This window comes from Orycteropus afer, unplaced genomic scaffold (assembly GCF_000298275.1).
Source record: "Orycteropus afer afer isolate SDZICR_OR568_19922 unplaced genomic scaffold, OryAfe1.0 scaffold00017, whole genome shotgun sequence".
NCBI lineage: Eukaryota > Metazoa > Chordata > Mammalia > Tubulidentata > Orycteropodidae > Orycteropus > Orycteropus afer.
The window spans coordinates 4,339,365-4,350,683 of NW_006921604.1; the positions used below are offsets into that span (position 1 = coordinate 4,339,365).

The 11,319-nt window shown below is 43.2% G+C and overlaps 1 protein-coding gene across 1 annotated transcript in view; it reads right to left on the reverse strand.

Moving 5' to 3' along the window:
- The window catches only part of ACOXL (acyl-CoA oxidase like), a 613,336-nt gene that overhangs the window by 364,542 nt on the left and 237,475 nt on the right, over positions 1-11,319 (reverse strand). Inside the window, exon 10 of the mRNA XM_007959419.2 lies at positions 1,826-1,942. Coding sequence (XP_007957610.2) covers positions 1,826-1,942 — 117 coding nt within the window. The remainder of the gene's footprint in view (positions 1-1,825; positions 1,943-11,319) is intronic.

Sequence of the window (11,319 nt, forward strand, 5' to 3'; positions counted from 1 at the left end):
AGGAGTGGCTGGTGGGTTTGAACCGCCAGTCTTCTGGTTAGCAGTCAAGTGCCTTAGCCACTATGCTACCAGAGTTCCCATTATACCTTTTAGATGAGGTTAAAGAATAGGCAAAACTAAGTTATGGGGATAGAAATCAGCAAAGTGGTTGTCTCTTTTGCACTGTTAAGGTGGGAGCTGACTGAACGAGGCCTGAGGGAACTTTCTGGGATGATGGAAAAGTTCTACATTTGGTTTGAGTGTTGGTTACATAGTTTGTATATCTTTGTCAAAACTGCTTTAACTATACACTAAAATCTGTGTATTTGTTGTTGTTGTTGCTAGGTGCCATCGAGTTGGTTCCCACTCATAGAGACCCTATGTACAACAGAACGAAACACTGCCTGGTCCTGCACCAGCCTCACAATCCTTGCTATACCTGAGCCCATCATTGCACCCACTGTGTCAATCCATCTCACTGAGGGCCTATCCCTTTTTCGTTGACCCCCCACTTTACCAAGCATGATATCCTTTTCCAGGGAATGGTCCTTCTGAAAACATGACCAGAGTAGGTGAGATGCGGTCTGGCCATTCTCTCTTCCAAAGAGCATTCCAGCTGCTCTTCCTTCAGAACAGATTTGTTTGTTCTTCTGGCAGTCCAAGATATTTTCAGTATTCTTTGCCAACACCATAATTCAAAGGCATCAACTCTTCTTTGACCTTCCTTATTCATTGTCCACCTTTCATATTCATAGGAGGTGATTGAAAATACCATGGGTTGGGTTATTAGGTGCACCTTAGTCTTCAAAGTGACATCTTTGCTTCTTAACACTAATACACTAAAATCTGTTCATTTACTGTATGCAAATTAAACCTCGATGAAAAATATCCAAGAACAATTTTAGTAGCAGATGTAGGATGTAAGTGATTTAAATTTTCTTCCAGATGGCTTGGATTGATCTGAGTGCTGTTACCTGAAGCTCAGTCTGCAGCACTCTCTGTGCAGGTACCCTAGACTCCTGAGTGTAGTAAGAGCAGAGGTACACCCACACACTCCCTCTCAGCCACACAAGCGGAAGGTTGGTGGCCCCACAAATTGGCACACCAGAAAGAACAAAACCTCTCTAATTCCCTTCTTTTTAAAAACTCCATTCCTAGTTTACCCATCAGTGTAATCAATTTCATATACACGTCAAATCTAAATTAGTCCTAAGTTTAGTCAGCGTAGTTAACAATGAGAACCAGTATGGCCTAATGTAGGGCGGAAAGAACACAGGATAAGGGTCTGAAGTTTGGAGCTCCATTCCTAATCTACTACCAGGCCCTGTGATTCCCAAGTCCCCAAGGTTTTATCCTTAGAATATAGTGCTGAGAATATGATACAAAACTTCCAGGGCAACCAGCTATGGCTTTGGGGAGGAATAGGTGAGAGGGCACAGATAAAACTTGTAGGCGAATGTAAGGTTCCGTGTGAGTGCACAGCACTATCACTGCTACTTGATTCAATCTCCTAACTCCTTCCCCTGCTGCATACACATCTTGACCTATTATTTGAAAACTTTACTGGAAATTAGAACCTTTATCTGAAGGTGGAGAAAACTGAAATTTTAACTGTTCAAATCTGATTGACTTTGAAAAATATTGAGGAAACACTGATTGGAGTCTCCTTGAATCCCTGTAGATTCCATTTACCTGGATTTATGAATAACCAAAATTAGGCCATCATTGGGCATCTGATTTCAACCACAGACTTTATCCTGTTCATAGTGAGAAAGTGAAACCCTGTGACTGCTTCATGTTTCCATTCCTTGCCCATGTTAGCTCATCACACCAAGTGCCATCTCACCTGCTAGTGAAGGTCAGGGCCAAAACCGTGGCCAGGTGAGGCATTAGCCGAAGGGTCTGCGTTTGGTGCTCAATGATCTTCACTTCTTCCTTGGTTTTGGGTCCAAACTGTCTTCTGCTACAAAGAGTCAAGAAAACGCAATTTTTACCACAATCCAATTCAAAACCAAACACTCTGCCATCAAATTGATTCCAACTCATAGTGACCCCACTGGGTTTCCAAGGCTATAAATCTTTATGGAAGTAGACTGCCTCATCTTTTTTCTATGATGTAGCTGGTGGTGGGTTTGAACCACTGACTTTCTGGTAGCAGCCAAATGCCTTCCCCACTATGTCACAGAGCTCCTTGAGCTCTCTATAGGCAACTGTATTTTCAGAGCTAAAAGTGTCAAACAGCCATTTGTCATTTCAATGCATCAAAATATAGAATATCTGAGTCTCCTAAAAGATGGGTAAGAAAATAAAACATCAAGAATTTCTGAAGATAGTCAGAAAAAAAGCTTTTTTGCTCTTCTAGAAATTAACCTTTCCATCACGGAATTTTATAAAAGCAGCATATTCATTTATATACAGAGTAATTTTTACTCCTTAGCATTTACATGGCATTTTATAGCACCAAATGCCCCATGATCATTAATTACTCAGCTTTCCTAAGTTTATAATAGGACAGCAGCAATATCCTAGAACATATTTCAAATGAAATATGTTCAAGGAAGGCAACGCTAACCCTGCTGCTCCTGTCAGATTCACATGTGGGTCATTACTTTCAGTTCACCTAAATCCCCCAGCAGTTTCACATGGAAAAGCTGTTCTCCACATCCTGTCTTAAATTTCTGCATTGTTTCTTTGGTGCCATAGAAGCAGTGCTGCATTTCATTCTGAGGCACTTGTGTCAGGGCAAATCAAGGCCTACTTGGAGCAGTCAATAAAGTTCTATGGGATCATCTTCCAGACAATGCCCACAGACAAATCATACAGCATCCTGGGCTGAACTGTTGTGCAGCTTGTCTCTGCCATGTACAGGCTGATGTTCTCATGTCCTGGGTTCAGCAGACATGGAAAATGTGGAAGAAGGGAAAGCAACATAAGAATGCTAAGGACTGGGCGGAAATGAACTATTAATGGGATTCATGGGTCATGTGGTAAGTGCATGCTTAACTTAATAGAAACTGCCAAACAATTCTCCAAAGTGGTTGTACCATTTTTATGTCCATTAGTAACACATGAGTTCAAGTTCCTCCACATCCTCACCAACATTTGGCATTGTCTTTTGAATTTTAGCCTTTACAGTGGTTGTGGTAGCTAATGCACATTCATATATGTTCTTTTGTGAAATGTGCCACATGCATCTCTGGCCTTACTAGTAATTTCTGAAGGAACAACACCTCTCTCTCTCTCTCTCTCTCTCACTCTCTCTGTTTCTCTCTCTGTCTCAAACACACACACCACCACATTATCAAACATGCAGGAAAAACCTGTGCTTCAAATACCAGTGAAGTGAAGATATTTATCAATCACTCAAATAGAAAAGAGGAAAAGACAATTTTTAATAAATAAAAAGAAATCTATTTAGGAAGGACTTCCTTAAAGGACTTCCTGAAACATCAGCCACTAAAACTCTATTCCTTAAATACAGTTTTGTATTTTAATATTTGTTTTATTTTTAATTTAAAAAAGGGTCCCATAATCATTTTAGTGCATGAGGCACTTACAACCTGGTCCTGTTGTGTGATGGGGAGGTGGAGAGGGATGTACATAAACACACACACACGCACACAGAGGCAGCCAGCTGCAAGCACTGTGAGCACAAGTTGGTTTTTCTAAGAGCACAGACCTCTCTTTCTCAGGCACAACCACAAATAATTGTTCAAGCAAGACTCGACAGTACCCTGCCCTTCTTCTATACCCTTCCTTCTATCCCAGCCACAGCACAGTCAACCACAGTAGGACCTGATGCCAAATGAGAAGCCTGACAGTCTATAGGGAAATTCAGCTTTTGCTGGGTTGCTGTGAAACCAACTAAAAAAAAAATCACAGATCAATAATGAAGTCATCACAGTGTTAGGTCATTTTACAAATTCCATTTGTCCCCATTCAATTTATTATTATTTTAATTTTATTGTGCTTTGGGTGCAAATTTACAGAGCAAAATTTGTTTCACATTCAACAGTTCCTATACATTTGATTTCACATCTCAATTACCATCCCAACCATAACAAACTCCTCCCTTTGGCCTCTGTGACTAACCCTTCCCTGTGCCCGTCTTAACTATGCACTCCTGTCTGTCCAGCTTTCCCTCTATGTGAATGCTGCCACTCTGGTGCCCCATGGCCGACTGCTCTGTGGGATGTGTCTCCCTAGAGTAGGTGGGTGCATCGCCCTGGGGTAGGTGTTCCGTGTGTTTATTTTCATTTTTAAATGCTCTGATTATTTTTTGTTTGCTTGTTAGTTACCACTGAGTCAGTTCCTACTCATGCCACCTTATGCATAACAGAGCAAAACATTACCCAGTTCTGCACCATCTTTATGATCATTGGTAAGTTTCAAGGCATTGCTGTGGCTAGTGTGTCAATACATCTCATTGAGGGTTTCCTTCATTTCCGTTGGTCTTCTACGTTACCAAACATGATGACCTCGTCTAGCAATTAGTCTTTCCTGATGATGTGGCCAAAGTAAGCAAATCAAAGTCTTGCCATCTTCTTTTCTAAGAAACATCCTGGTATATTTCTTCTAAGACTTATTTGTCCATTCTCTGGCAATCTACAGTATGTTGATACAGCAATTTCTCTCTAAGTATTTACCCTAAGAGAAATGAAAGACTTATACGAGAGTATTCACTGCAGCTTATTCATAATAGTCAAAAGCCTGGAAATAATCCAAATGTCCACCAGTGGACACCAGAGTCCAACACCATAGTTCAAATGCATGCATAATTCCTCTCCATTTTTCATTATCCAACATTCATTATCCTGCAAATGAGGCAACTGAAAAGTTCATGGCTTGGGTCAAGTGTACCTTAATCATCAGAGTGATATCTGTGCATTAGCTACCACAACCACTGTAAAGGCTAAAATGCAAGAAATGTCATTTGATTTCTTGTCTGTTGTTCCATATTGTCAGCTTTTTCTGTGGCTAAAATCTTGTAAACAGAAACCAGACATAGCCACCATGCGATCCACTCATCTGGGACACAACTACTTGCCTGCTTTGTGCTGAGCTCCATGCGCAGCACTGGGAGTCCCTGACGGTGCAGAAAGCCCAGATCCAGTCATTTATGTCACAGCCTGGGACTCAGTAACAGCCAGAAAAGGGGGCAGTGTGTTGAGAGCCTGGTGCATGGCTCCACCCACCCCCGCTGGGTCAGGTCAATCCTCCATCTTTCTCCCTATGCTGTCTGAACATCATTTCTTGGAACTTTACTCACACAGCATAAATAAAAGAAGTGATTGACCACAGCACCTTTTAGTTTTTGTTTTGCTGGAAAATAATTACAACAACAGTGGAATTTTGAACAGAACTCCATCACATGTTCTGTTTTTGTGTGTGAAGTCTTTGTCTTGATGTAGCATGCAATGATGTTTGCTGAATTAATTGAAGTTTAATAATGAGCTTTGCAGATGAGAAAATGAACAGCAGATGGACCCACTCAAGACCTCAGGAAAGGTCTCTGGAGCCGGATCTGGGCCCTGACCTGTGCCTCAGTTGCCCAACGTAGGTACACATTGTAATAGTCTCATTTCCACTTTGACCTTCACAACTTGTATTAGTTTCTTAGGGCTCCTGTAACAAAGTACCACAAATTGGGTGGCTTAAAACAACAGAAATTTAGTCTATCACAGTTCAGGAAGCCAGATGTCTGAAATTAAGGTGTCAATAGGGTTAGTTCCTTCTGGATGCACCATCTCATGCTGCTCTCCTTGCTTCGGGTGGTTGCCAGTAATCCTTGGCATTGCTTGGCTTTTATAGGCATCACTCCATCATCACATGGCCTTCTTCAAAAGATACCAGTAACTGGTGCAAATGGTTAATGCACTTGGCTGCTAACTGTAAGCTTGGAGGTTCAAGTCATTCCAGAGGTGCCTTGGAAGAAAGGCCTAGCACAATCAACATCAAAACATTAGCCACTGAAACTCTATGGAGCAGAGTTCTACTCTGACACACATGGGGTCAACAAGAGTTGGAGGTGACTCCACAGCAACTGGTTGGTGACAGATTGATTGACTGATTAATACAGCATGATCTCATCCTAACTTAACTAATACATCTGCAAAGGTCCTATTTCCAAATAGGGTCACATTGCGAGGTTCCAGATGGGTATGAATATTGGGGAGCGGGACACTACTTAACCTAATACATAGTTAAATTCAGGTAATGGGTGCAGAGCAGAGACAGACCACCAAGGCCTATGTGGTAGTTCCCACAGGGTTTTTTCATTGTGCTGACAGAAAGGAAAGAGCCTAGCTAACGCAATGCTGAGTTCCCAACAGTTATAAATCAGTTATAAATCAGTAGACTTCACAAAAATAATCTGAATTCCCTGAGAACTCCGAAGATCTGCTAATCCTGGACCCCATTCCTATAATGTGACAATTCATTGGAGCTCAGAGGCCACTGACCCCTTCAGTCAGGGCACAGCTGTCCAATCCCCTATAGTCCCAGGAGCCCTACCACTTGCTGACATTACCTACTGGCCTCTGGAGGCACTGAGTTTTCAACACCACACAGAGGACTTCTTTTTTCCTGTTTTTTTTTTTTTTTTTTTAATTCAGAATACATTTTTATCAGCTTTCTAATTTGCTAATTAAGTTCTGTGAATATGTCACATGGCCAAGTACAAACATTCCACGTAAGTCTATGAAGTTACTGGGAGAAATCTTAGGAGGCAAACAGCTCTGCCTAGCTTACAAAGGCCTCAGCTCAGCACTTAAGGGACAAATCTGACTTCCCTGGAGCTTCCCAGCTGTTTCTGCTGCTACACCCCTTCAGATGCCCAGGTAAACACTGGTGGGCCCTCTACTTTCCTGCCCTGGGCTTCTGTCCAAACAGGGCCCTCTGCCTGCAGCCAACTCAGCCCTCCCTGCCCATCAACATAGCAAAGCAGAATTTCTCCTCCTCTACTGAGACCAGCCTGATCCTTTCCTCTGTAGCAGCTCCTTCAAAACAAAACAAAGTCAATCAAAGCAGGAAGTAGCCTCTCCTCAGACCTTCTTGAATATTTCATCTGCTAATCCTCCCATGGGACCCAGAATTTTCACTTCAGGCTGGCATGCTGTGCACCTGTCCTTTCCTCACTGAACTCGAAGCTCCCTGAGGGCCCGCCTGCCCTGTCCATGTGCATGAGCACTCAGGAAAGATACATGGCAGGATGATCCCCCACTTCTCCTTGGAATGTTGGCTCTTTGCTAGATGTTCCCAATGAAAGCCCAACCAGTGGACACTGGAGTGCTGGGTGTGATCTAGTGGGATGGTTATGACAGGGATGAAGGAAGCAGGTAAAAGGAAGAGCCCAAGCTCCCTTTATAAGCAACAGCCCACCCCACTGCTGGCTTTTTTTTTTTTCCCTAGGGATCACAGAGAACAAATGGATGGGTAGAGACAAGTGGTCTCACTCTCCCTCCCTTCTTCCCTCAGTGCAAGATGCTGACAGTCCCCAAAGCATTGAGTAGGGAGGTTCCCCCTGGCTTCCCACCCTCAGATCTGCTCTCTGGCCTCTCAGGTGGAAAAACTGACACTAAAGGCTAATGATCCTCCTGTCCTGAGATGCAGTCATGGGTCAGTCCCATGACTGACATCATTAGTTGCCCCACTCCCGCCTGGCAGCCTGGCTCCAACAGAGGCAGTAGAAAGGGAGGGTGGGAGAGCCCAAGGCCTGTGTGCCAAGAGGTCTTTGCCCATGGGGGACTCTGCCAAGTCACTCTGTGGTCATCCTCTATTTATGCTCTCAGGCCCCAGTCGACAGCACTGAGGGCAGTGTCCTGTTTGCCAGTGTCCTGGCCCACTGCCCCAGCACAGCTTGCAGGGCTGTCATCCCTGCAGCTGGTCAGCAATGATTGCCTACCACAAGTTTTTATTGTTCCAGTGTATGATCTATAGGGACAAAATATTCTTCCCGTCCCTTTCCTTCCCTGGATTACTATTTTCTTTTAAAACACATGTAAAAGCCTATATTTTTCTCTATAAACATAATTTTTATTTCCGTGCTGAGAAACCTCCAAAGTCACTTAGCTCAAATTGCTCCTAGTCTTTAAAAACAAAAAGTGGTGTGTGTGCATAGAACTATATCCACATGAAAATAGAGCCAAGGCTATATAAGAGGGCTGTGAATGGTGCCATTCAAAATTATAGATGTGAAAAGCTATTTCTGGATTCCAGCAACTCATAAGGAAGAGAGGAAGCATTTATTTTGGGTGGTTTCATTTCATTTCCACTCAATTTTGAGCACTGCTGCTTAAAGCAACATCCATGGAAAGTGACACTGCTATTAATCACCAGCACAGCTCCAGCTCGTGTGGCCTCTAGGGGAGGCCATGCAGCCCACCTCTCCCCGCCCTCCCTCTGCTCTGCTCTCCCAGAGGATGCAAGTGACCTACTAAAAAGATAATTGCTTTGCATGTTCCTGCTCGGCAGCATCATTGCATCAGTCTACTGTGAATGACATCCAATCATATCGGAAGACAGAAAGGTGCTCCGGGGTGGAGCCTTTGCCTTTCACCCCAGACTCCTGGGGCACAAGCCTGGCTCACAGGCATTGCTGCTGCTCAAGGGTGAGAGGAGAAAGCCTCCTTCCTCACAGTGAAGTTGTTGACCTCTTCAGACAAAAGCTGAGCTCCTTCCTGGCCCAAATCTCATTCACTATGGCCACTTCTTTCATTAATTACCCAGCCACAGACACGGTCCAAGAGGCTTCTGAGTACTCCACAGCTGGATCATTGGACCCCATCCCAAGTGACCCTCACAGAGGCCCTCTGACTTCTCAGAGCCCACAACCCATCTGTTCCTGTTTGTCCTCCTTCTCGGGTATGTTCCTAGACAAGGAAAATATTTTATGAACCAGGACATTTTAACACCACCAGTTGGACCTGGCATATTTAGCCCAGCTGGCCAAACAGATATAAAAACCAGGTTTTGTGCTATCAAATAATATATGAAGAGACACCCTGACTCCCAGACCCAAGTCTCACTACACCTAACCTCTCCCTATCCCACCCTGAGGTCAGGCTTCAGATCAGGGAAGGGCACCAGGCTACATACAACTCTATCTTTTTCTTAAAACTGAAAGTTTCCATATGCAGTATAGAGCTAACAGGGAACAAAATTAGGATAACTTCTTAGCCACAACTAAGAACTTTGAGGAAGGGAGTCACGAGGCCTGTGGGCTCAGAACCATGGTCACAGAGGACATCAAGCTCAATTGGCACAATGTAGTACACAAAAACATTATTCTACATCCTACTTTGTTGAGTAGTGAATAGGTTTTTAGAAGCTTGCAAGCAGCCATCTAAGATGCAACTATTGGTCTCTCCTCATCCAGAGCAAAGAAGAGCAAAGAAAATCAAAGACACATGGAAATAATTGGTCCAAAGGACTAATGGACCATAAGAACCTCAGCCTATAAAACATGACACTGATAGTAGAACTAGATGATGCCCAGCTACAAATTCCAACCACTCTGAAAGGGATCAAATTTGAAGATCCCAGATAGAGTGGAAGAAATATATGGAACAAAATTTAAAAAACATATAAAAGACAAGGATTACTGGACAGATAGAGACTGATGAAACCCTGAGACTATGGAACCTAGATACCCTTTGGGCCTGGAATTGGACTCACTGCCTGGCTAACTTACAGCGAAACAACAAACAGGCCTAAAAGCTGAACAACTACACCAGGGAGATGCACTCCTTAGAACAATGAACCACAGGAGATCAGAAGGGCAGCATTTGCACAGGAAGAAAGCTAGGGAGGCAGGAATGCACAGGTGAAAAAGACACAGGGAAAGGGTAACCATAGGGAGGAAGTGGGAAGAGAGCTATTACACTGTGGGGATTGTAATCAGTGTCACAAAACAAAATGTGTATGAACTGTTGAATGTAAAATGAATCTGTTTTGCAAAATTTCACCCAAATCACAATAAAATGTTTTTTTTTTTAAAAAAAAGAAAGTAAGTTTAATGATTTGTTCTTGGGCTCCGATGAAGCCAATCCCACACTGAAACAAGATCAAAATGTTGCATCCATCCATGTTTTAGTTCTCATTCTTGAAATGGGCAACTTTTAATCCATCTGTAGGGGAAATGGAAGGAGTGTGTGTGTGTGTGTGTGTGTGTGTGTGTTACTGGTAAATGTTTTGTTGATTAGAAGGCTCACTTGTGATTAAATATGCCAAATGGCCCTTAGATGCAGTTCTCATAGTGCACTTCCAGTCCTACAGAAATCCCAATAAATAATCATTTTTGCACATTCCAAACACCTTCTCTTTTCCTTACTCTCAACAATCAATCAATCTAACCACCACAAAAAAGAATAGATGGTCTTCAACTGTTGTTGTAAAGAAGTCAACGAAAATAACAATGACAATTTTTAAACACGGGAACATTTCAGATACAGAAAGAAACAAGGGTTCATTGCTTTGGTGTTAGGGTCAGCAAGTCTATGTAAAGAGCAGGGACAGTCCACCCAAAACCTCCGAACACTGACATTAGAGTCCATTCCTGATCAGACAGGGCAGTTCTTCAGGAAAAGAGCCCTTCCCATTCCTTTTTTTTCCTTTTCTCAATGTTCATGCCAAATCAAAAGCAAGGAATGTAAAGTCCTGCCTCAACAGGAAACCCACTGGCTTAAAGTGACCAGTGTCCTAGTGAGGACTGCCACTCCAGTACCCAATGATGCAAAAACTGACAACTGAGTCCATTAGTGCTGGAACAGCAATACTGAGTGTATAAGGCCTCAGGGCCACAAGTTGTGACCATCAGGCCACTTCCTCCAATAGCTGATAGATGATCCCTGGTAAAGACCCCAGATAGAGACAACAGAAAGCAGAGAAAACCTGCAGCTATGTTTCCACATTTCCATGTTGTTGTTAGGTGCTGTTGAGTTGGTTCTGACTCAAAGTGACCCTCTGTACAACCCAATGAACCACCACCTGGTCCTGCACCAACCTCACAATCTTCACAAAGCTTGAGCCCATCATTGCAGCCACTATGTCAATCCATCTCTATCCATATTTCCATCGAGTGGGCCATTTCTGGCCAACATATAACCCTGACTGGCAAGGACCAGCAGAGACCCAGACATGGGTCACCCTAGATCTGAAGGTTGGTCAATTCCAGATTCTTCACTGAACATTCAATTACACAAACAAGAGTGGGTCTGACTCAATACACTAGGGATTCAACCTTTTTACAATAAATGGCAGCAAACATGGTTGGGCAAGTTACATAAACTCCCTAAGCCTCAGGTTCCTCAAGCATTAAATGGGACTGAGAAGAAAGAACAA